This window comes from Zonotrichia leucophrys, chromosome 1A (genome assembly GCF_028769735.1).
Source record: "Zonotrichia leucophrys gambelii isolate GWCS_2022_RI chromosome 1A, RI_Zleu_2.0, whole genome shotgun sequence".
NCBI lineage: Eukaryota > Metazoa > Chordata > Aves > Passeriformes > Passerellidae > Zonotrichia > Zonotrichia leucophrys.
The window spans coordinates 15,729,467-15,754,521 of record NC_088170.1 but is presented as its reverse complement, the minus strand read 5'-3'; the positions used below and the strand labels follow the sequence as shown (position 1 = coordinate 15,754,521).

Sequence of the window (25,055 nt, the reverse complement as noted above, 5' to 3'; positions counted from 1 at the left end):
TCTTTGCAGGGCTAAGGCAGCATTTTCCTCCAGGGCTGCACAGTATTGATGCCCAAGCTCAGATTGTGTCAGCCCCAGCACAGCTGCTTCGTGCTTCAGTGCCTGTCTGTGATGTCCCTCTGCCTGCAGTTGCACAGGGACAGTACAGCACAATGCAACTGTGATCCATGACAGCCCTAAGACCTCTGAATGCTTCCAGAGTGAGGTAAGGAGCTCTAGTGTAAACAGGACTTGAGGCCAGGAGCTCTGTAAAATGCCTCGGGGCAAGCACCATCATTTTAGTGCTTCTTTAGTTTTGTGGAAACCCAGTCTGGAATTAGAACTACCAGGCACTAACACAAACTATTTAGTTAATGTCAAAAAGAAAGGCTTCTGGGTTTATTTCCCACACTTTCCAAATGTGACCTCCTGAAGTATGGGCTCAGCTGATTCCTATGAACCATTTCAGTGTTTATTACAAGAACAAACATTTTTCTCTTGGTGTGGTTCTGGCATATTGAAATCTACTTTTTTTTCTTTTTTTTTTTTTCTGTGTTGCTTTTCTCTTCACAGATAATAATGGGTGTGATCCTCCTCTATAACCTGCTGGGAGTGAGTGCCTTGGTTGGGGCTGCTGTCATCGTGCTCTTAGCTCCCATCCAATACTTCATAGCCACCAAGCTGGCTGAGGCTCAGAAGAGCACTCTTGTAAGTGAAATATTTCAGTGATATTTGTGATCCAGAAATGAGAACAGGGTTTCTGGGTTCTGTTCTTCTAGTTAGTGAAAACCACTGTGTGCATTTGGGCAGGCCATCCCTCAGTTGCACTGTCCCTCCCTGTCTGTTTTTTTGTGGCTCAGTGTCTTCCTTCCTCACAATTTGTCAGAAGAGAATCTCAAAAAAGTACGTGGGCCTTCACCTGCCTTCTCTGCAAAGACTATTTTTAATGCAACTAGCACCATTTTGTCTGAATTCCACTCCATGAAAGGGTGTTATTCCCATATGCAGATGTTGTATTTCATGGGATGTTAGCAAACAGTGCAAAAAACGGATAAATTATAGCAGAAAAGTGTTAAAGAATGTGCACAACCTCCCTCTGTAAAGTCTAGAGACATTTTACTCTCTGTCTAAGCTTTGGTATTTTCTAAAAATCAGTTGGCACTGCTGGATTATTATGTATTCATGTAAATCTATCTAAATTCTTCAGTGCTGTAAGTTTATTTTTCTGCCTCATTTAGTTCACCAGTTAGAAATGTTTTCTGCTCTTTTGTCTAATTTTTAACTTTCTTGCTGTGACCCTTGAACTTTTTAAATAAGCCTTTGATGTTTAAATTGCCAAATATTTAGAGATCCCTTTTATCTTAATATTCAACAGGCAAATTATTGATGCATGGATCTAAATGCCAGCACACTTCAATCCTGTTGAGTTGTGCCCATTTTTGTAACCTGTAAAAATTGTACAGAGGACTTATCTTTGCATAGTTTTGGAAATAATCTCACTTTCCTACTGCTCTATTCTGACTTCCTCGGACTCATAACAACATCTTTTGGATTATGATTTTACCAAAACTTACTATTACTGTTTTCTGATGAGGGGAATTTAGCTAAATACATTGATAAATATCTCACTTATTTTTACAACTAGATCCCAGAATAATTCTTGCATCAGCAAATACACCCAGTTAGGTTTCTGTCTATGGTTATGGACACTATTTCCCCTAGTGGTTGTAAATATTTTAATATCTCCAAAGAAAATGAAATTTTATATTCTTCCTCTTAGTATGGCACCAGTACAAAATCACAAATGAACAAAATTATTTTTAAATGAATCTAACAACAGAAGTGAGGGGAAAAGAGGGCTGTCAATAAGACTACAAACAGTTATAATTTTTTTTCCCTGGTTTTCTCTTGAACTGAAGGACTATTCTACTGAGAGATTAAAGAAAACCAATGAGATTCTCAAAGGCATTAAGCTATTAAAGCTTTATGCCTGGGAGCACATATTTTGTAAAAGTGTGGAAGAAACGAGAATGAAAGAGCTCACCAGTCTCAAAACCTTTGCACTTCATACATCTCTTTCCAGTAAGTAACTGTGTTTTTAGTGCTTGGAAAATTATCCTGTTTTTCATGTCAACATTCCTCCCACTTCAGTTAAAGAGAGATACAGCTCTGCCTGTGACATTTTTGTCTGTGTGCAATGTCATTAAAATAAAAAGGCATGATAAATACATGGCACAGAAATTTATAAGGATAAAATACATATTGTTGGGGTTTTTTGGCAGTAAGTTTTCTCTTACTATCATTGTGACATTACAGTTAGGAGTTGCTTTATAGTAAGGAGGCTCCAGGTAATATTGGCAGCTCTGACAGCCGCAAAGATAAGTTATATTTTCTTCATATAAATTCTGTTTTCTGCAATGTAGAAGGGTTGTGTAATGTTTTAGTTGTGTTTCATATTAATTGTGCACATAATGTTATTTATCCCAGCTTAGTAGAGTGGACAAATGAGAGAATTCTATGGCTTCTTTGTTGGTGTGTTTAAGATCTCTGATCTATCAGGGAAGGAAATTTCTTCCTGCAGACTAATTTTCATTTGGGAGTCTTAATTACTTGAATTGGAAATAACTGCATTGTTTTAGTGTCATACAGTTACTGTAAAATTGTTTTTTCTTATTTCCTATAATCTGATGCTTATTTTATTTCTCTTTCCCAGTTTTTATGAATGCAGCCATACCAATAGCAGCTGTTCTTGCAGTAAGATATGATTTTTTTTCGGTTTTCCTTATTGAAAAAGGAGAGGAAAGTGGGGAGAGGGAGTGTAAAAAGGAAGAAATAGCACCATTGTTATTGTAGGACCTATTCTTCTAAAAACCAGCAGATGAATTAAGGTGCCTCTGCTAACTGTAGGAGAACATGACACTGGAAGTTTTCATTCCCAGAAGGTGGATTGGTAAAACCAAAGAGAAAAATAATTTTTTAGTATAAGAAAGAAAAATCATTACATCTAGAAAGAAAGAAAGAAAGAAAGAAAGAAAGAAAGAAAGAAAGAAAGAAAGAAAGAAAGAAAGAAAGAAAGAAAGAAAGAAAGAAAGAAAGAAAGAAAGAAAGTCCATTGCAACTTGAAAGAGAACCCATTTTGAAAAGCTCTTTTGGAAAGGGAATGTCTTTTCTTTTTCTTTAGCAGCATAATTAATTCCTGTTTCAAAATGCATTATGAGGCACCATTAAAGTTTTCAAGAAAGGGTACTCTGCAGTTTAAAGAGGAATAAATTTTGCTTGTCCTCCAGGTTTAAGTCTCAGCCTCATGCACTAGAGGAACTCTGCCATGCTGGTCAGTAAGGAGCTCTCATAGACCAAATTTTGAGGGCAGAGTATGCTGAGTGTGTACAAGAATTGGAACACTTATGACCAGAATTCTGCATCTGTGAAAAAACCCCTAAGATTTGTTAGATTCTTAATGGGTTTTTTTTTCTGAGTTGTGTGTTTCCTATAAACCCTAACGTCAATTTCAAAGCTGTGATCAAATGCCAGATTTTACAATGAAAATTGTAAAAATTGAAAACTTGTAAAAATTGAAAACTTTCATTCTTCAACATGTAAACCTCTTGAAATCACTGGCAAGATTTTAAAATCTATTTTGTTTTAACAGAACACACCTTTCTCTTCAGTTTATCCTGATTCCCAGTGAACTTAGATTGTTCTTAGCCTTAGCTGAGCAAAATATTTTGCTTGCTGTCCTTGTTCATCTTGTTCAAGAGTCCTTGTCCTGACATGCTCTTTCCCTGATGTGACAGACCTTTGTGACTTATGCATACACCAGTGACAAGCCACTGCAGCCCGCCCAGGCATTTGCATCCCTGTCACTGTTCCACATCCTGGTCACTCCTCTGTTCCTGCTCTCCACCGTGGTTCGTTTTGCAGTCAAGGCCATCGTGAGGTAAGTAAGTGGTTCTTCTTCTTCCTCCAACTCCTGAACACTCACATTCAGTACCAGAAAAAGTTGTTCCTACCAGCTCACATGGAAGAGTGTTGTGAGGTAGCCCTCTGATGCTAAAGATGTGAGAGAAATCAGAGTGGCCCTTCCTTTTTACTACATGACACAGAGACAAAGAAACACAGCATAGGAAGGACAGAGAGCTGCAGAGCCATTCCAGAGCAGGGGCACCAAGGGGATCAGAGGGATGGAGCAGCTCTGCTGGGAGGAAAGGCTGAGGGACTTGTTCATTGGGATTGTTCAGCCTGGAGAAGAGAAGGCTTGACCTCATTGTGGCCTTGCAATGCCTGAAGGGAGCCCACAGGAAAGAAAGAGAGAGACTCTGGACAAGGGCCTGGAGTGACAGGACAAGGGGGAATGGCTTCACAATGACAGAGAGCACGTTTAGATTGGATATGAGGAAGAAATTGTTCCCTGTGAGAGTGCTGAGGCCCTGGCACAGGGTGCCCAGAGAAGCTGTGGCTGCCCCTGGATCCCTGGAAGTGTTCCAGAACAGACTGGACAGGCCTCTGAGCAAGCTGGGCTAGTGGAAGGTGTCCCTGCCCATGTCAGGGAGGTTAGTACCAGGTGATCTTTAAGATTCATTCCAACCTAGGCCATTCTGTGATTCTATGATTCCTAATGTTCCATTTTTTTTACAATTTCACTAACTTTGGCACTTGGGATTGATTCAGAGCTTCACTGTCCTTCCTTGGGAGGTGCTCCTCCTCCCACACTCTGACCACCCGCCACCACCCTTCCATCACACTCTCTGGGCTCTTGTCAGCGCTGAGGGGGTGAGAGAGCCTGGTGTGAAGCTCCCTAGCAAGACCAGCCCTGCTGAAGCAAGGAAGAGTAACTGGCTAAACCCTACCTCCACATAAAGTACATTGGGCTATAAGTGAGAATTTAATGATGTCCTGCATCCTGTTCCAGGTTTTTATTTCTGTAAAACAGCCCAACAGAGCAGCTTCCTTTATGCTGGTCTATAGGACACTTAATCTTGAAGGAGCAGATTGGTATAAGTTGAATTTCAGGCTTTTGGGTGTTGTATCTATGGCCTGTATGGACAGAGTCACAGTCATAGTGTGGTTATGCAGACCTACACCCTGCCAAGATGTCCCAAGAGGTGCAAAATGACACCTGGCTGGCAGTAAAGTGTCAGATGCCAAGCACTGGCAGGATGTGAAGACATAACTAACCTTCCCACCCAGAAACATCATTCCTTCATGCCAAGGCTGAGGCACATTGGAAAGAAATGGTATTGCTGCTGTCACTGTCTGTTTTCAGTAGGTAATGTTAATATCAAGCAGCAGTCAAGGGGACTTCAGGCTCCACAGCTGTCCTTTGCCAGTGCCACACTGACTTTAAAAAGAAAACAAACAAAAAAATTAACAGAGTTTATTTTTATCAAAGCAGCAGCAGGAGCAGGGCCACATGAGATGCTTTCCCTAGGTTGAAAATGATTTCTGAGTAGTGGAAAATCTCCAGGCTCCTCTATAAATCATCCAAGCCTCTACATCTCTGTACTATGTTTAGCATAGCCCTAATATCAAAATGATGTGTACATTTTCCTTAACACTGCTGGCCACCCCCAGGGCAATATTTAAAGACCAGATTTGCCAAAACAAACTGCATCCTTTGTCAAACTCATTTCCTAACATCTTTCTACCATGCACATCATGTCCCCCAAGTGAAGGATAAAGAATGTGTGTTTGGCCACTCCATGGTTCTATCCTCAGTCAAATACATACACGAATACATGCTTATTATTTTTGGGATTAAGAGCTTATACTTTGGTCAGAATCTCAATTTTCTGTTCAAAAGTAGTTCTAGTGCCACTAAAACTTCTGAGGGTACCTCATTCAAATGCAAAATAAGGGTTGATGTCATTTTAGGTGCATGATCAAAACAAGGTCTTGTATCTTCTACAAGAAAATAAATTCTTGCTTACCCCCTTATGTAAGACTGAAGTTCTGATATGGAAACATATCCCAATTTATAGGGCGCATACATTTTCTGTTCAAGAGAGGAGACAGGAACAGGCATGCTGGCAGGAGGAAGTAATGATAATAGCAGTGATTTCTTGCTGACCTGTCTCTCTGTGGCTTGAAGATGTATTGATAATTTAATATAAAATACAAAGACAGGCTTTGAAATAGACTACTTTCTCATTTGCAGATTAATGTCCAAATCTCTGATCTAAAGGCATATGTCCTTCTGCTTTCCCAGTCTCTGACCCAATGCACCTTGATTTTAGTTTTTCCAAGGTAGTAACTTCACCATGACTGGTGTGTGATTTTGTTCATCCCTTCCCTGGAATGATAAAGACCCAGGTGCTTACAGCACTCTGAAAGGAAGGGGGACAGAAAGAGAGGAGCAAATCCCCCTGTGATGAAGAATGAATTGAACTTGTGTGCTGTATTTCCCAGCAGACAATTTTAAGAGCTAAGCAAAGAGTTGCTGTGTGTCTCCAGGGCTGGCTGTGGCTGTGCTGAGGTGTGCAGTACCCAGCCCCTGTGCGCATGCTGTGCCTAGAACCGTGGAATCCCAGAATATGCTGAGATGGGAGGGACACACCAGGATCATTGAGTCCAGCTCCTGGCCCTGCACAGAACAGCCCAGGAACCCCACCCTGTGTCTCAGAGCGGTATTCAAATCCTTCTTGCACTCTGTCAGCCTTGCAGCTGTGACCACTTCCCTGGAGAGCCTGTTCCAGTGCCTGAACACCCTCTGGGTGAAGAAATTTTTCCTGATATCCAGCCTAAACCTCCCTGACACAGCTTCATGCTGTTTCCTTGAGTCCTGTCACTGGTCACAGAGAGCAGAGATTGGTAGTTGCCCCTTCACTTCCCATCATGAAGAAACTGCAGAACTTTCCCCTTCCCTTCCCCTGGTGAGAAAGCTGTAGAACTGCTGTGAGATGTCTCCTTAGTCTCCTCTTCTTCAGGCTGAACAAGCCAGGTGACCTCAACTGTTCCTCATATGGTTTTCCCTCCAGACCCTTCACCATCCTCATGACCTGCGTTAGACAGTCTCTAATAGCTTTAGTGTCTTTTTTGTATGATGCAAAAGCTGTGTCAGGATGCACCCACTGCCCTGGCATTTCCAGAGGATGGAGGAACCCTGACTGCAATGGCCTGAGAAAGGCACAGAAGAGATAAGCCTGCCAAGAGGGAAACCATTCCCATGGAGCTCCTTTGGCACCCTCACGACTTGCTCTGCTCTTCATTCCCAGCTACCAGTACAATGCTTAATTATTTTCATCTGTCCTTCCACACACATAAATCTTCATTTGACATCAGGGTGGCAGATGAAAGTATCCCATGAACTTCTTATGGAACATTTCTGATAAATCCTGCTGGCATGACTGCACAAAAAAGGAAATGTATTCGTGGAAACCTGGGTTTATGTAACTCAGTGTCCTCTGTTTTCTTTCAAGTGTACAGAAGCTGAATGAGTTTCTCCTGAGTGACGAGATTGGAGATGACAGTTGGAGAGGGGGGGACAGCTCTGTACCTTATGAATCCTGTAAGAAGCACACAGGACTTGTAAGTTCTGCTTTATGACACTGAATTTCAAAGCAGAGAGGCCATACAGCCTCATACAAGGGCAGTGGCCAAGCTGACAGAGCCTGGGAGGTTTTATTCCTAGCCTAGCTCTAATATTGACCAGTTTTGCCTCTTTTATATCCTAGTCTCTGTGCTCTTATGATATGAAGGGTCCCCAAACACACTTAAGCATTGCTGAAGTGTCAGTAGTAAAAAAACCGCAACCTGAACCAACCATAATACACCAACATATTTAAATATGACTAAAATTCAACCTTCTTTGTTTTTATAGAAGGCTCAGGAAGATATCTTGTGGTTATGGGGCTTGTACTGTCTGTTGCCCATACAATCCATCTTATACTGGGCGTCCTTAGGGAGGAACAATTCTTGCTTTGGGAAATTCAGAATTAAAGGTGGAAAAAACCAACACCAAACTTTGTGAAATAGGAATTAATTCCAAAATGCTGTTTCTGGAGTACTAAACATAGAGTTGATTTGAGTAAAATTTAAAGACAAATGAAGATGATTTGGGAAAAGGTGTTTTTTCATTTTGACATTTTTCTAAAGCTATATATTTCAACAGATTCAAACTGACTGTACAATTTGAAATGCGACTGAAACTTGATGACAGAAACAGACAGAAAGGATTAGCACAAAATAAATCTTATTTTAGCTTGCCAACCTGAAACAACACCTTTCTTGTTTTTCTGGGCTAGCAATGATAGTAAAAGAAACAAAAATGAGACTGTTTCAGCTTTTATTTTATTTGTCCTGTCCACCTTTTGTTTAGTCCTATAGAGACTGTAGATGATGGGGAAGAGGGTTTGAGAGGGATGGTAGAGATGAAATTTGGGATGGTTATGCATGGGAAGCAAAAAATCCCAATATTTTCTGTGATTCAGCTAAGGGTGTTTAAAACATTTAAAATGTGTGCATGACAATGTTGTATCTGTATTATCACATATTGAAAAGCACTGGCTGCTTCTCCTGAGCTGCAATGGTGGTAGGAAAGGGAATGGATTGTTTGCTTTACAGGCACCAAATGCTGTCTTCTCATGAGGATTCCAACTTCTCTGCTGTTCTCACTTCTCTCTGTGCAGCACACCAAGGCCATCAACAGGAGGCAGCCCCTGAGGTATCAGCTTGAGAGCTATGAGCAGCCAGCCAGGAAGCAGACACGGCCTGTGGAGATTGATGATGTGGCCATTAAGGTGGTTTGGAAAATGTTTTCCCTCATGAAAATAGGGAGCAGGTCCTCCTGCAACAGCACCCAATGGTGCCCAAGTGCTGCTGTTACTTCAAATTTTCCATGGCAAGAGCAAGTTTAATAAGTTAGCATCTAGCAAAATTTACAGTGAGAAAAGTGAGCTTCAGACCGAATTTTACAGTTATTTCATGTCTTCTCAGGAAACAAAGAGGTATCATGAATCTGATGTCCAAGTCTTTAGCCTCATATTTGACAGAATGAAAGTATTTGGTAAATAGAACTCAGCTCAAGATCATCCCTTTCTTGCCTTACATACATTATGTACATTTGTGTATTTATCTTTTCTTACTCACAATTTTTGGGGGTTTGGCAATCTTTACAAACTTATCTTGCTTTTATCTCTGCGTGTACAACCATACCACACCTTGTTCATAAATCACAGATTTATTTTATGAAAGTATTTTAAGTCTAAATTAACAATTCTATTTTTCCCCTCCCGTGTTTAAATATCTGATTTGTGGTAATTATTTTGTAGGTGACCAATGGATACTTTTCATGGGGAAGTGGTTTAGCTACACTGTCCAACATAAACATTAGAATTCCAACAGGTAGGATGAAAGCACACCTTAAATGTGAAATATATAATGTCAAATTGTTATTGATTCCATTTCTTGATGTTTTGAAGTGCACAAAGGTACACATTTAGAATTTTATAAGAAAAAATAGAATTTAAATTGTATATAAAGTCATGAGCTGTATCATTGGATAAACTTTGTGGCTTTTATATATCTATATAGTTGATATAGTTTTATAATAGCACAAACTAAGTAAAGAGTTAGAATAAACATGAAAAATGGTTGAGAAAATGGTTGAAAAATATAGTTATTATTTTAATAGAGAAATTGAATAAAAAAGAAAGAGGAAGAACTCCAGACTCATTCAAACTAAGGATCCATCTAACTCAGTATGCTATTTTCAGCAATACTCATATATTATACTTTTCCTGCCATTTATCAACATTACAGTCTTCCAGTTCACAACTATTTTCATTCAGAAGATGGAGTTTTTCTGTCAAGAAATCCTTAATTATTTTGTTTCTTAATGAATTCCTCTTTATCAAGCTGAGTTCCTGTAATTCCTTGCATCCTCAATGTCTTTGGCTAGGGTTTCCATAGGTTTACAAAATGCTGTTTTTTTTTTTAAATACTTGCATAGCAAGTGTGAAAATAGCAACTGATATTTTTATTATTATTAATAATAACAATAATTTTTTGTTGTTGTTGATAATGGTGTAATATTCATAACACTGTCTTCTGTCATTTCATGTTAATAGTCTTATTCTCTATTTTGATCTCCTATCAAGGGCTTTGTTTTAAAATAGAGTATTACTTTAGGTTGCTGTCACATGGTGATTTAGTAATCCCCAAGCCTGTATGATTTGTTTCCATGTAGCATTAACTGTCACCAGCAGAATGTCTGTGCTCCAGGAGTTTACAGTCTGAGGCCATGGGTTCACAGGCTGGGTGAGCCAGAGTTTGCCTCCTTTGGAAGGAATAAGACCCTTGGCTCCCAGCTGGAGAGAAGCTTAACTGGAAAATTTCCAGTACCTAAAGGGAGGGGCTACAAGAAAGATGGAGAGAGACTCTGGACATGGGCCTGGAGTGATAGGACAAGGGGCAATGGCTTCACACTGACAGAGAGCAGGTTTAGATTGGATATGAGGAAGGAATTGTTCCCTGTGAGGGTGCTGAGGCCCTAGCACAGGGTGCCCAGAGAAGCTGTGGCTGCCCCATCCCTGGAAGTGTCCAAGGCCAGGCTGGACAGGCCTCTGAGCAAGCTGGGATAGTGGAAGGTGTCCCTGCCCATGGCAGGGGGGTGGAATGAGGTGATCTGTAAGGCGCCTTCCAACCCAGACATTCTGTAAATCTATGAAATGCACTGGCCAGCACAGTTAGTGAGTTCAGTCAGTGTACGGGAAGATCTGAGAAGCACCATCATCACTGCAGAGTAGGACTGGAGGTAGGAAAGTGTCTCTGTGGGGGGAAGGGGAAATACGGCAAAGCAGAGAAGAGCAATGGGTCTTCTTTCAGTTAATTAATTAGATTGGCCCAAATGCACTTCAGTTAATTTACTAGATTGGTCCAAATTTTCATGGAACTCCAGGCTGAATAATCACTCCCCACCATATATCATTTGACCCTAAATAACTTTCATAAGTTCCATAAAACAAATGTTAATATAGGTAAGAGCAAAAGTCTCATTCCTTTGGAGATTAGTGTGTTACTGCAGTCCATTAATGTTTCCATAGATGAATACGTGCAATATTGCCCATTAAGTAGTGGATGATAAAACAATTATTTAATCACTTTGAGTGCTCTAGAGCTGAATGTAGCTGGGCCTTGTGAACTAGAGTATAACTGCTTTTTCTTTCTTTTTAAAAAGTGTTTTGTTGTTTTTACTATTATCATAGGTCAGATGACAATGATTGTGGGCCAAGTTGGCTGTGGCAAGTCTTCACTTCTCCTTGCTATATTGGGAGAGATGCAGACCCTGGAGGGAAAAGTTCACTGGAGCAAGTATGTTTATATAGCTATTAATTGCTGTATTCATTTAAGGAGGAGGCTGAGATTTGCTATGAGAAATGTAAACTTCATGCCTCAGAACTGCATGTTGAGTGATTACCATCACCCAGATCCTCTCTGGAATGCATCACCTGCAAATCAGGAGGCATTTTTCACTGTTTTATCATGTGCAGAGCAGGGTGCCTCAGGAAGGGAGAGAGGCTAGTCTGGTGATTAATATCTAATATATTGGCCTAGCAAATGACCTGGAAAGAATGCATGGGCTATTCCTTTTATCAAATAGGCTTCAGTACTCACTATAATTGAAGGCAGCATTGTCACATTGTTCCTGTACCATTGTTCCTGTACCAGTGAAAGTGCAGAGTTTCTACAGCCCAGTGGGATATGGGGGGTGCCAGCCTAACAGAAAGGATGTATTTCCCCTCAGAGCTGCTGATAATGCTGACAGAAAAAAAAATTACAAGTGAGCAATGCTTTTCTCCTTCCCTGGTACCCACTCAAGCCTCAACTATTGAACAGTGTCACTCTTCACAATAATACAATCAAAAAGCAGCCTGAGCACACCAAACACCTTAAAAGTAAAGGCTGAGCAAAGGCTGTTTCTGAAAGGAGAGCTGCCCATGAGGTCAGGCCTTGGATTCAGAACCAGTGAATGAGAACCCAGAAAAATGAAGTGGGGCAGCAAGCACTCTTCAAGCCTAGGCAGGGCAGAGAGAGTGGAAGTGATGTGCTGTAACCCCATGACTTGTTCTTTGGTTTTAAAGATCAGTTCTGTTTCTTTAAAACTATCAAGCCAAATTCCTCTCAATTATCTTTTTGCTGAGAAAAGAGGGAATTTTGTCACAGAGACAAATATTTTGTTGCCCCATCCCTTGACTTGTAACCTCCTTTGTCATATTTTTCTTACAGCAATATTGTAAACTGGATGTTTTTTGCTTTTCCTGTGATAGTATCCATGGCATTTTTGTTCTCTAGCTATTCTTCACTTTCTGCTATTCTAAACATATGATCTCACTGGAGTAGCAGGTACAGTTGAAGCCAAGGCTTCACTAAATTTAGTTTAATTATATATGAATTTAGGCTTTGAAGGAAGATGTGACCTACCCCAGTTAATTTCTTTGAGACATGCAATGAAGGTTTTTATACCATAATCAGGCATTGTTTTTCTCAGTAGTTAAAAAAAATTAACAGGAATAGGTAGAATGTACCTTGAAATGATTCTCACAATTGTTTTGAAAGAAGTATTTGAGAAAGACTCAGATTTTTACTAGACAAAGATATGGAACCTTGGAAAGATTAGAAAAAGGGGAAATCTTAGAAACATAATAGATACAGCTTATGAAATGTTTTGTAATTATGAATTGTGAAAAAAAAAGTTTAATATTGCTCAAGAGATAGAATTATGCTGTCAGTTGATTAGCAGTCTGTACATTACCACAACACCGAGAAACTCGGGTTTTAGCCAACACCTCAGATTTTTTTCCTTGCACACTATAATTGTGATATAGCTGATGCAAACATGGTTATATTTTGCTGGTAATTTCAGACTGCCTGGCAGACAGATGAATACAGAAGGAGACTTCAGGTATTTAACTAAGTGGCTCCTGTATTTTGTAAAACTATAATAAAGGTCCTATTTACTCTTTTAAGTCCCTTTCCATGTGATTCTCCATGCATGACTAACGCAGCTACTGATCCAGGGATGAAATGCAGGCTAGGTGAATTCCTTACAAATTCAGCTGTAACAACACAGTAATTGTAAGCATGGATAATATTGCAGCCCCAGTTGTATTGGGACAATCCTGCAAGGCATCACTGGGATTCAAATGCCTTGTTGCTGTGGAGGCTGACTGCTGTGAGAGCTGTGTGTCCTGCTGCCAGGGCTGTCACTGCCTTGGCATCCCAGGGAAATAAAGCATGCCCATGTATCTTTCTGTAAAAGATCTTGGCCAGGGCAAATCTTATGGGCTGGGTCTCAGTTTTTCCCACTTATATGAGACATGGCCCAGAAATGTGACATCCTTAGACATGGAGCTGGGTTTTTGTTTTCCCAGTGAGCAATCAGCTCGAGAGGCTTGTTAGACACTGGTGCATTGGGCTGTCTGGGTGTAGTCATTCAGCCAAGGCTGTTTCAGATAAGAGTTATTTATTAATAAGTTATTTCTTAATAATTTGTGGGAATCATGCAGAGACAGGTATTCCCCTCATGCACATCAAGCCAAACAATCTTCTCAGACTGCCAAGCTAACAGGGGCTAAGTGGAAACTTTTCACTTGCTACATGTTTTTTTCTACATTGAAATGTTTTCTGTGCAAACAGCTTGTTGTATACTAAATGAAAAGCTCAGGAAACACAAGAACTGTTAAATAGATCCTCAAAAATGGCCTGTTTTGTCCTCAATTATTCAGGATGTGACAAATATTAGGAAAAGTCAGTGCCCCCTCAGAAAGATTGCCAAGAGCAACACTCGCCCAAAGATTACAACTACAGGAGCTCACAGAAAGCACTGAAGAGCATAATGAGCACTGGAGGGATAAAAAGTCATCCACATAAATGTCAGTGGCCAAAACCAGGAGAACTACCAGTTCTGGTTGCAGGGAAATTCCTTCAAACTCTTGTATGGAATTTGTGTAGATGCTTGGTGCTCATCTTGCCTCAATTTCCTGCTGATATTAGCAGAGGAAATGGTTCATTCTGTGGCTACAGGATTTTGTACACCTTTCTTCTCCTCCCTCGTTACTTTGTAGGGTGAGGGAATCAGGGCCTGCTCAGACATGCTTTAGTCTGTTTTAAAATATTATGAGTTACCATAAAAGTGTCTAAACCTCAAGTAGAGGTCTTTTTTACTTTTCCTAAAACCTTGATTTTGATTGATTTCTCTTTTTTGTTGCTGTTGTTTGTTTGTTTTTTCACCTTATGTATTCAAAATCCTATAAAAAATGACTCATTAGCTTGGCCCTTCCTACCATTTCAGACTTGAACTTACCACACCCCATTATGGGCAATATGCATATTTTATAGTCCTGCTAAAAATCAGTATAAATAGCCACATTACAAAAAATAAATTAACTAGAGGAAATAAATGCTAATCCCCTCAGGCAAATAAAATACCCTTTTTAGAAATCTCAGGAGCTTCAATTTCAGCCCACTCCCATGCCCTGCAATCACATCACTCTCTCAGATTCAGCAGGGTAATGAAGTATAAAACCAAATACTTAATCCCCTTGTTTGTGAAGGTCCCAGCTCACTAAAGGTCTTCTCTGTGTTTATTCATGGGATTATTGGTGAATGTAGGTTCTCACAGAAATCTCATTCATAATTTTGGAGAATCAAAGTCTATTTGTCAAGCCAAGCCAGGAATGAAATTTCTAACCAAGGAAAAAGGGTTTAAGAAACAGAGCTCCTAAAATTAGTCCTTTCCCATTGAGAAAGTCTGTTTTGTTATCATGGCAAGCAGATCAAATCTGGCATGGAATTGCAAGGAGTCTTGCTAGGCTTGTGCCCAGTTTTTGTTGACTTGTAGTTCAGAAGGTGCTCCCAAATTTATACCTGAAAGCATTTTCTCTTTTCCCTGCAGTGCTCTCCTAATAAAAGTTTGGAGGTCTTGAACAGAGCAAGTTTAGGGTTTCTTCTTGTTTGCCTTCACCTAATTCCCAGTCCCTTTTCAAGCTCTTAGATTTCATCTTTTGCTTTCTTGTGACTTTTTTCCCATTGTAAAGAAGACAGGAAACTTCTGCTGAATGAGAGACCAAGTTTTAGTGAGGGACTGTCTGTTTTGAGCCTCAGTGTGTGGCTCTCTGAAACTTCTGAGACTTATGTCTCAGGTGCTCTGATGCAGCACCTGCTCTGGCAATTGGTGTATGAAGAAAACACAAGACTGTGCATTTTAGGAGGCCTGAATTATCCAAGTCCTCAGAAAGCTGATGTGCAGCACAGAAAACAACGTCTCAGTTCTGGCATTTTGGGAAGATGCTTAATCCATGAGTCTGGCATTCCAAAGACTCTGCGTGCTATTAGAATTTTTATGCTCTTTCTAGACTTGGATAGCCTGCCAATGATTGCAGCTGCAACTGGTAACCCAGCAGTCAGGCACTCATTTCTGTCTCAACATAAAAGTGTTTCTTCAGGAGTGTTCATAGGCCTGAGAGAAGAGGATTTGTTTGTTCATGGCTTTTTTTTTTTAAGTCAGGAAAATACTGTTTTAGCATGAGTTTTCTACCCCCTTCCAATGCCTGTTTCAATTTACCTGGTATAATCTCTTTTAGGTTTTGCACTTTGCAGTGATGCATTTCCATGCCTGGAATGAGCATCATTGCTGGCCCAAAACCACTTTCCCTGCCATTCCAGGCCCTTGGCACTGTTAAAAAGTCAATTAACAAAAAGAGGGAACTGCAAAATCATTCATGTCATTGCTAATATTTGAATGTTCTTCAGAATGTGTTTCTAAAGAATATAATCCTTAAGAAGTGGAGGATGACAAGGAAAACCTACATGTTGTAGGGCTGTGCACAGCTTTATGCAGCCCTAGTGCTACAAAGAGATTCAAAATCTGTTCTGATCCTACACTGTAGCTGTAAACTCATCTTTACTCCAGGGGAAATTTGACATCAGTTATCAGCTTCTGCAGGCCACTTGCAGAACTGTGTGGAGAAGCTAACTTATTGCTTGCCGTGCAATATTAATATTTTAATTTTTAATAGGTTTTATGATACAATTTTAATTTTAAATACATTTTCTAACAACATAATTTGCCTGTTTAGCTACTATGCCTTGTAGAGATGAAACTGTCACATTTCAAGAAGTATTATGGTTTTGCTTAGACCTTGTTTGCTTTCCCTTCAAGAACATAAAAACCCAGACTTATGTTGAGTTCTTAAAGTATGTCATTAACTCCAGGTTCACTGTGTGTAAAACTAGCACAAAATGTGTTATTCTTTATATTTCCTGCTTACTAAATGTCATTTACCATAACTTACAGTGTAAATGAAACTGAACCTTCTTTTGAAGCATCCAGAAGGTATTATTTCTTTTCCAGTGTATCATAAAACAATCATTAATTTCTTCAGAATTTCCCCAAATCCTCATCTTTGTGCTCTTAAGCCATCTCCATGTTTCCTTACCATGTTGATAATTGTTTCCCATGGGATTAATTGATAGATTGTGCAAATCCAGTGGATCCCACACTTCCCCAGCCAGTGAACCACTACCTCTGTCTCTTGTCTGAAAGATGCTCAGCCCCCATCTGACCACAGTGGGAGTTCAGTGTGCTCCTTGCTATGCAAGGCAGAGTCTCTGTGTATGAGGCATCATTAGGTGTCTCCTCCCACATGTTTTTGAGTTTTCTGCCCAGCACTGGGTTCCCCATGGTGCCTAATCTGGGATGGGATGGAGCAGGGCACAGAGGGAGCCCGCTCAGCTCCAGATGAAGCCAAGCATGGACTCCACCCCCGGCTCCAGGTTTAAAAGAAGGACAAGCTCCACTAAAAGTATGTCATAAATGAGAGAGAGGTAGTGGCACACAGAGCTGCGGTTGGGAGCCACACCAGGGTTTGCTGCCCCATAATCTTGAGGACATATTTCATACGAGTGCATATGAATGGCTAAAACTCCTGGAAGTTTTGGGATATTGCTGACAGCTTCTAACCAGCTGTTTCTCCTGCCTTAGCACCCCTCTCTCAATAGTAGATCCTACATGTTTGAAGCTAAGCAAATGTTTTGGTGGAAGCAATACAATCAAAGAGACAAAGCAAAGGAACCTCATTGTGGCCTTCCAGAACCAGCATGGAGCCTAAAGAAAAGATGGAGAGAGACTCTTGACAAGGGCCTGGAGTGATAGGACAAGGGGAATGGCTTCACACTGACAGAGAACAGATTTAGATTGGATATTAGACAAAACTTCTTTATTGTATGTGTAGTGAGGCCTTGGCACAGACTGCTCAGAAGCTGTGGCTGCCCCATCCCTGGAAGTGTTCAAGGCCAGGTTGGATGGAGCTCTGAGCAAGCTGGGCTAGTGGAAGGTGTCCCAGCCCATGGAAGGGGTTGGAACAAGATGATCTTTAAGGTCTCTTCCAATGCAGGCCATTCCATGATTCTATAAGTGTTCAGATCCATGAGCTGGTACCAGTTCATACCTCCTTCCTCACATTACCTTGGGCATCTCAGAAAAATTTCTGAAAATACATGACTATTTTTGCTGCTGTACCTTGGAAAAACAGACAGCAGTAAAGAACATTCATGCTCCTATTGACAAATGTCAATAGGCATTTAGACACATTTAAGGTATGTCTAATAAATCCTTGGGAAACTACCCATGATTTCTTCCCAATCTGTATTAAACTGCCCTCTTTTCCAATATCATTGAGGATCTAATAACCTGAAAGGAAAAAAGTATTCACTGAGAAGAAAGTATTTATATGTGTGGCCACATAAAATAATCTCACACTTCAGAAGGCAGCAAGTCAAGTGTGCCAATGCCATTTGAACAGTGCTTTTTCTCTCTCTGTTTTCATGTTAGAGAAAATAATGCCAAATAACTATTCCTGTGAGAATTTAATATTTCTAGTATCATTTATAATTTGCTTTTAGATTTGAATTGCAATTACTAGATTTAGGGAGGTACCAGCCTTTTATAGTAGAAGAGAACGCAACCCAGAGTGTAGAATTTGCCATCAGGGGAGAGAGTGGGTGCTGTTCTAACAAAAGCATCGAATTTAAAACTCTTCCCTTCTTTTTGTTTTGCTTATGTGTTTCCCTGTGTTTTTCTGAATGCACATTCATGAAATTAACTTTAAAAAACCTGATTATCAGACATTTTATGGTGTGAAGGCTTTATTTCTTACTAAAGCTCTGTGTCTGCCTGCAGTAGGAACAGGTACTCCGTGGCTTACGCAGCTCAGAAGCCGTGGCTGCTCAATGCCACCGTGGAGGAGAACATCATCTTTGGCAGCCCCTTTAATAAGCAGAGGTAAATATCCACCTCCTTGCAAAAACACCTGGCAGCTCCTTTTAAAGAGGGATTTTTGGCATCTTCTGGAGGATGTTTGTAGATTCTGGAAAATATCAATCAGTGATATAGACATAAACCTGTGGTGGATTGAGCTGACCTGACTCAGAGGAAGGTTTCTGGTTGAAGCCAGGGTGCTCCTTTAACCAGAGCACATGTCCAAGATGTTTGTGAGAAATCCCATAGTGGCAGTGGCTCTCCATAGAATACAGCTGAAGCCATATGTGTCATTTCCAAGGTGAGAAGAATCCCATCTCTGAAGACTACTTACATAATTTTCTTTTGTTTAATGGAGCCCAATGTTGCCAAAGGACTCTGAAAACAGGGATTCTAGGCATGAGTCTGTGTGCTAATCCTGCTGTGATCAAGTTACTGGAGCAGCCACTTTCCAAAAACAGCATTTATGAAGATGGGGTGCCTCCAGGGAATGGCCTTTATTCTTCCTTTAGAAATACAGGATAAGGAAGTGTGAAAGCTGAGGTGCACAGCTTCTATTGTGCCTACCCAGCACCTGCTTCTTCCAGCCTTCTAAAAGGCCAATTAACAAATGTGGAAAAAGTGACTGGACTTGAGGAAAACAAATTGCTGATGTTTTCAAAGGCAACACTGTCTGTTTTCAGTTACTGAAAATACACCCAGTTGCTCTTAGTCTGTGCTGTGTTAAGATGTATGACTCCATTCTGGCTTGATAAAACCTAACCATGACCAAATGCCTCGAAATCCAGAAAAGCACCAACATTTCAGGGACCAGATTCTTCAGCCACTGCATCCATCAGCTTGTTTCACTAGCTTCAAAGGGGCAAGGCTTAATTTCAGTACTCGTATAGTCTGATCCCAGCGGCATATCAGCAGATCACCTGCTACACACCCAGAGATGTCACCAAAAGTTTTTCAAAATTTTGCAAGTGGTTTGCTGGTTCTGGTAAGACCAGAAGCACTGTAAGGATCCTTTGTCCTGTAACATCACTCCAAAGAAAATGAAGAGTCACTTAAAGGAGGAGAATAAAAACTCAATGGAAAATGTCTTCAAACACTCTGGAGTCCAACCAAACAACTCCATGATAGGGAGGAATGTATTCAATAATTTACATAATTAAAAAGCAGGCTTCCCAATAAAGGCTTCTAATAAAGATGTATTTTTTTTATAATGCTTCATTTACAATGCTCTAGGATTATTCCTCAATAATCATTTTGCCCTACTTATTTTAACAATTATTCATCCATCACATAGCAATAAAAACTTCGTGGTGACATCTACCTGGAGGTTTTTGTGTTAGCAGCGTGAGTGGCTGGGTAAACAATTGCAATGACCACCTTGTTTTTTCAGGTACAAGGCTGTTACAGATGCCTGTTCTCTGCAGCCTGATATTGACTTACTGCCATTTGGTGACCAGACAGAAATTGGAGAAAGGGTAAATAATGTGAATGCTTTAATCTCTGCTTGGCCTTTGTATTAAGAAGACACTCCCTGATGTCACTCAGAGATTTCTAGTCTGTATTGGGCTCTCAGACTGGTAAATAATTGTAATTCACCAAAGGTTACTACCCAAAAAAGTTGAAATCTCTTCAGCTTCTTCAGCTATTTCTCAAATGGGATTTCTTGACCAAAGTCTCTCATGTTTTGCTTGCAGAATTTGATGCTGGTATTGGTTACATTTTCAATCTAAAAAGCCTACTGTGCTCAGAGCAGCTCTTCATAATTTACACTTATGCATGAATAATAACTTTTCTTCTGATATTATATGAGGACTATGCTTGTTTATTAATAGAATTAGCATTTTAATAAAGATTTTTATTTACTATAAATCCTATAATTATAAAAAAAATCACACTTCCAAAGGCCTGTCATAATGTTTATTCAAAGATATCCTATTTCTGATCCCTTTGAATCATTAGGGGATTAATTTAAGTGGAGGCCAACGACAGAGAATCTGTGTAGCTCGAGCACTCTACCAGAACACCAACATTGTCTTCTTGGTAAGATTTTTCTTTTTCACATGGAGCATGCAAAGTTAGTAAAAAACTGTAATTCCATATATTTAGTTTATATTTAAAAGACCTATGGGGACTTCTATTCAACTCCAAAACCAAACTATAGAGAGACAGCATCAAAACATCCTGGGAGGCTGATGAAGGTGGGAATTTCTGCACAGATTTACACTGAAAGAGTGGAACAGATTGTCTTAATTCCTTCTTGTTCTCAGTGGTGACCTACTATCAGCAGAGTCCCACAGAAATCAGCAGGATTACTGATAAGGAGCCATAATGAACAGTCTGAGGGCTCAGCACTCTCCTGCAGAGAGCTGTGGATTTGGACAGCTTTTCTCTTCTCTGATATTACTTTCAAGGCATATTAGGAATTTCAGGAGGCTAATGAAAGGGCTGTTTGAGCCTCTTCAAAATTAAGGAGAGACTTCTTGAAGAAAAAGTGTTTACATATTGATATCCTTATCTGAATGTTGCCTTATTTCCAGCCACACTTACTGTAAAGACCAAGCACGTATGTAGTTCAGGTTGGAGGAAATGAGAAGAGTCGCTAACTCTGCTTTAATTTTCCTGTGCCAGTTTCACACCAAAATTGGGCCCAAGTTTGGCTTTGGATCCTGGCATTTTCAAATTTGGATGGGAATTTCAGTTCTGGTGTTCCTGCACTCTGTCAGTGAGGCACCAGCACTACACAAAGCCAGACACAAGAAATGAAACTGAGTCCATTGCTGTGAACTGAAGAACAGTGGGTTCCAGCTCACTGGAGCACAGGCCTCTGACTGCTCCCTAGTCACTAGAGAGAAATGAAACATCAATAAAGACAGATGCTTCCTGGTTTAAAAATACTATTTTAGGAGAAAACCTCACTTTTGTATCCTGTTCTAATATTTTTCAATTTGATGTGGCTGCAGGATGACCCATTCTCTGCACTGGACATTCACTTAAGTGATCACTTAATGCAGGAAGGGATTTTGAAGTTTCTGCAAGAAGACAAGAGGACTCTTGTTCTGGTGACACATAAATTACAATATCTGCCACATGCTGACTGGGTAAGAGAAGAGGTACCAGGGGAAAATTTGCTAAGGATGATTGCCAGAAGCAGGCATCAGGATGTTATTGAAAAATTGAAAAATTCCCAGCAGAGTTGAAGTTTTATTCAGAGGCTTGCTACTCTAAGCAGTCCCACCAATTCCTGAAGTTAACACCATAACATTTAATGGGATTATTGCTTTTCTCTGCAACACAGTCCCTCCTTAATTCTGTATGCCATGTGGCTAATTGCCACTTCAGCTAACACAGATTTTATAGTGGAAGAATTATTTTATTTTTACATTATTTAAGTAGAGGTTTTTTTGTTCATTAAAAGACCTGGAGAATTTTGTTTTAATTGTAACTGTCTATCCCTTCTTTTCAATGCTTTTTCCTGTCTGATGGGCAGGAAAGCATGACTTATACATTTTCAGTTTATGAGCAGTGCCAGCAAACTTAAGAAGTTATTAATAAAATATTGAATAAAATGAAGACAGAAATTTGCATAATGGTATTGTCACTAATGGTGAGACATATCTTGTAGGACCAGGTCAGTGATTATGGTATCTGTGTTGTTGAGTGCTGGGTGCTTTCTCCCCTAGATCATAGCAATGAAGGATGGAATGGTGCTTAGAGAAGGGACACTAAAGGATATCCAAAACAAGGATGTTGAGCTATATGAACATTGGAAAACTCTGATGAATCGCCAAGATCAAGAGTTGGAAAAGGTAAATGGAGCATTTAGGCAAGGATGACTTTTTTGCAAAGAAATATTTGTCATTCAATTTCAAAGAAACCCAAATCATGTCTGAAGCACATTTTCAACTTGACTTTAGGGCAAAACCACATGACCTGTAAGGAGTTTTAGGGGCTAGAATAGTTTGTCCTGGAAGTGTGTGTTATATCCATCATGGATGGTTTGTAAGCACATCTTAGCCAAGAAACCCTTGGAAATGTGGTGCACAACTGATCCTTTGGTAGGGCAAGGGTTGGACCCAGAAACTTCCTATAGTATCTCTTATCCTTTTATTCTGTTATTGCCATGAACATTTAGGATTCTCTAAAGACTATTTTTGAAGTTTTTTCCATTCCAGAAGAGAGGGAATGAAAGAATGGCAGAGAGAGGGAAAGAAGTGGGCAAAGTTGAATTCTCTGAAATTTAAATTGAAAAGTACTGTGTTTTTTCCATTCTGTAAGTTAAATGATCCATATAAAGTCTCTTTGAGATTACTGCAAGTACTACTACTATTGTTGAACAGCTAAGCTCCCAAATTAATAAATGATCTTTCAAATGAATAAAATCTATTATTAATAAATAATAACAATAATAATGATTATGATAACCTAATTATTCAAGGATATGGAAGCTGACCAGACAACTCTTGAGAGAAAAACCCTTAGAAGGGCCATGTACCCCAGAGAATCCAAGTCACAACTGGAAGATGAAGATGAAGGTTTGTTTTACAATTTCACTTTATTTAATACCATTTTTCATTGCCTTTCCACTTTAATAGCTGGCAGTTCTTAGCAGCAAAGTGTAACTCTATTGATGACACTTGGTAATAATAGTGGAAATTCCAACATTTTGACCTGTTTACAGTAGAACTTATTCAAGGGATTCTCCATATATTTCCCTAAACATCATGCAGAGATAAGGATGTGTCAAAACAAGTTAATGTCTTTGCTAACTCACAGTGCCTGGAGTTATTGTTGGATGAGACAGAAGTACAACAACATCAGAAATTGTAAAGGAAAAATATGTGGTAGCTGTCAGGAGCATGTGAACATTTCCTTTCCTTGGGGAAATTTCCCTCCTGCAGGGCCGTGAGATATATATTTCTATTATCTGCGATAAAAAAACCGTAATTTAGTGTTTATACATCTCTGAAATATATTTTTTCCACAGCAGAAATCTTCCACCATTTGTGTTTCAATAGCATGTGATCAGTTATCATTTTAGTACTGTTGACTGAAGAGAAAATTGAACTTGTTCATGCAAATAGATGATGAAGAGTCTGAATGGAAAAGTTTGGAGGGTTTTCTAAAATCTTCCAAATTGTTTTTCTGACCGTATAATAAAAGCTGATTAACAGGTTGGGAAAGGTGTGGTCTGTGCTCCAAATAATAAATAGTGAAGACTTGGTTTATAAAAACTTTTTCATAACAAAACTGTGACAAGTCAAAGACTGGCAAACTATAGAATAGCTAAAGAGCACAGGGGAAGTCTTATGAAAATATGTCTGAAGTGTTTGCTGTTCTTAAATGACAAATTGAATTTTGACTTTAAAATTTAAATTCAAAGCAGAAGAGAAAACATGCCCAACAAATCCAGTAAAACAAGGTATAGTTATTATTGAATCCATGCTAACTTGATCAAATGTCTGAGTCACAGAGGAGGAAGAAGAAGAAGATGAAGATGATAACATGTCAACTGTCTTGAGGCTCAGGACAAAGATGCCATGGAAAACCTGTTGGAGATATTTAACCTCTGGAGGATTTTTCTTGCTCTTTCTGATGATTTTCTCCAAGCTGTTGAAACACTCAGTTATTGTGGCCATAGATTACTGGCTTGCTACATGGACATCCATGGACAATGCAAATGAAGCCAGGAATGCTGATGAGGATAAGAGCAAAGAGAAGGTGAGCCAGATATTGGAGCCTGACAGGGAAAAAAATGAAAAAAAACATGTTCTAAAGTAATTTTTTGTTTTTCATCTAGAAGCCAGCTGGATTGAAATCACAGGTAGATTATTATACAGGAAGAATGGATTCTTAATGTTAAAATAAGTCAATTTAAATTTTATCAATAATTTTGACAATTCAGAACTCAAACAGAAGAATATTTGAGGGTAGAAAAATTCCTGACCTTTCAAAGTAAGGAGCCTTACACTAAACTTTTCCATCTGGATTTTACAACTGGTCTTCTAAGTCAATGACCCCACTTTCCTAAGTACTGGCTGTTAAGTAGTTTTTTCCCTGCCAGAAAAATAATAATGGAAGTCTTCAATTGTTCTGCTAAAGTACAATCTGTTTATAGCTGTAAATTTGACTCAAGGACAATATCTCATGGAATCCACTTACTAGACTTTCAGAAGGCTTGATTGTGCTATAACCCTGGCAGATCAGTTTAGGATTTGCCCTGTAAATTTCATAATGCTTGAACTTACTAAAGTGGAACTTTCCAACATCTCTCAAATGCCTTAATTTTTGAGAAGTTCTACTAGGTTTCCCTGTTTCTTGGCCAACAATCCTTTCTTTTTGTCCACATAATCAGTCTTCACAGCTCTAAGAGCTACCATTTCAAGATCTTGAGGGGTAGAATAGAGTGAAGGATCTTAGGCCTGCCAGAACTTCTAATTATGTGGACTTAGTAAATTGCAGTTCTGTCACTGCAGTTCCATCACATTTCTTTTCTTTCCCAAAAATGATATATAATTACGTAATACGAGAGATAGGATATAGTAGCTGATGGGCACCAGGTACCTTGGGAACTTCCCAGCAGAAAAGAAAAATGGGTGTTTCTTTCTAGGATTGATGTATTTGTCATTCCATTAGACTTATCATGTAGCTGTCTTCAGCATCCTCTCTGGAGCTGGGATTGTCCTGTGCCTCATCACATCCCTGACTGTGGAGTGGATGGGCCTCACAGCAGCCAAGAACCTGCACCACAATCTCCTCAACAAGATCATCCTTGGACCAATCAGGTACAGCAAAAATGATGTCCCTGGAAAGCTACGTGGTCAAA

The 25,055-nt window shown here is 39.6% G+C and overlaps 1 protein-coding gene across 8 annotated transcripts in view; it reads left to right on the top strand.

The window, feature by feature from the left end:
- The window catches only part of ABCC9 (ATP binding cassette subfamily C member 9), a 72,926-nt gene that overhangs the window by 25,993 nt on the left and 21,878 nt on the right, over window positions 1-25,055 (top strand). For 5 of the 8 annotated variants that reach the window (XM_064701587.1, XM_064701594.1, XM_064701601.1 and 2 more), the window contains 18 exons: window positions 553-687; window positions 1,899-2,061; window positions 2,693-2,733; window positions 3,774-3,916; window positions 7,395-7,503; window positions 8,604-8,714; window positions 9,246-9,318; window positions 11,181-11,286; window positions 12,839-12,877; window positions 16,271-16,309; window positions 18,155-18,256; window positions 19,623-19,707; window positions 20,192-20,272; window positions 21,193-21,330; window positions 21,913-22,038; window positions 22,668-22,764; window positions 23,703-23,950; window positions 24,866-25,014. In XM_064701587.1, the coding sequence (XP_064557657.1) occupies window positions 553-687; window positions 1,899-2,061; window positions 2,693-2,733; window positions 3,774-3,916; window positions 7,395-7,503; window positions 8,604-8,714; window positions 9,246-9,318; window positions 11,181-11,286; window positions 12,839-12,877; window positions 16,271-16,309; window positions 18,155-18,256; window positions 19,623-19,707; window positions 20,192-20,272; window positions 21,193-21,330; window positions 21,913-22,038; window positions 22,668-22,764; window positions 23,703-23,950; window positions 24,866-25,014 (1,985 nt within the window). The remainder of the gene's footprint in view (window positions 1-552; window positions 688-1,898; window positions 2,062-2,692; window positions 2,734-3,773; window positions 3,917-7,394; window positions 7,504-8,603; window positions 8,715-9,245; window positions 9,319-11,180; window positions 11,287-12,838; window positions 12,878-16,270; window positions 16,310-18,154; window positions 18,257-19,622; window positions 19,708-20,191; window positions 20,273-21,192; window positions 21,331-21,912; window positions 22,039-22,667; window positions 22,765-23,702; window positions 23,951-24,865; window positions 25,015-25,055) is intronic. The other 3 variants (XM_064701620.1, XM_064701613.1, XM_064701628.1) reach the window with 2 other exon arrangements.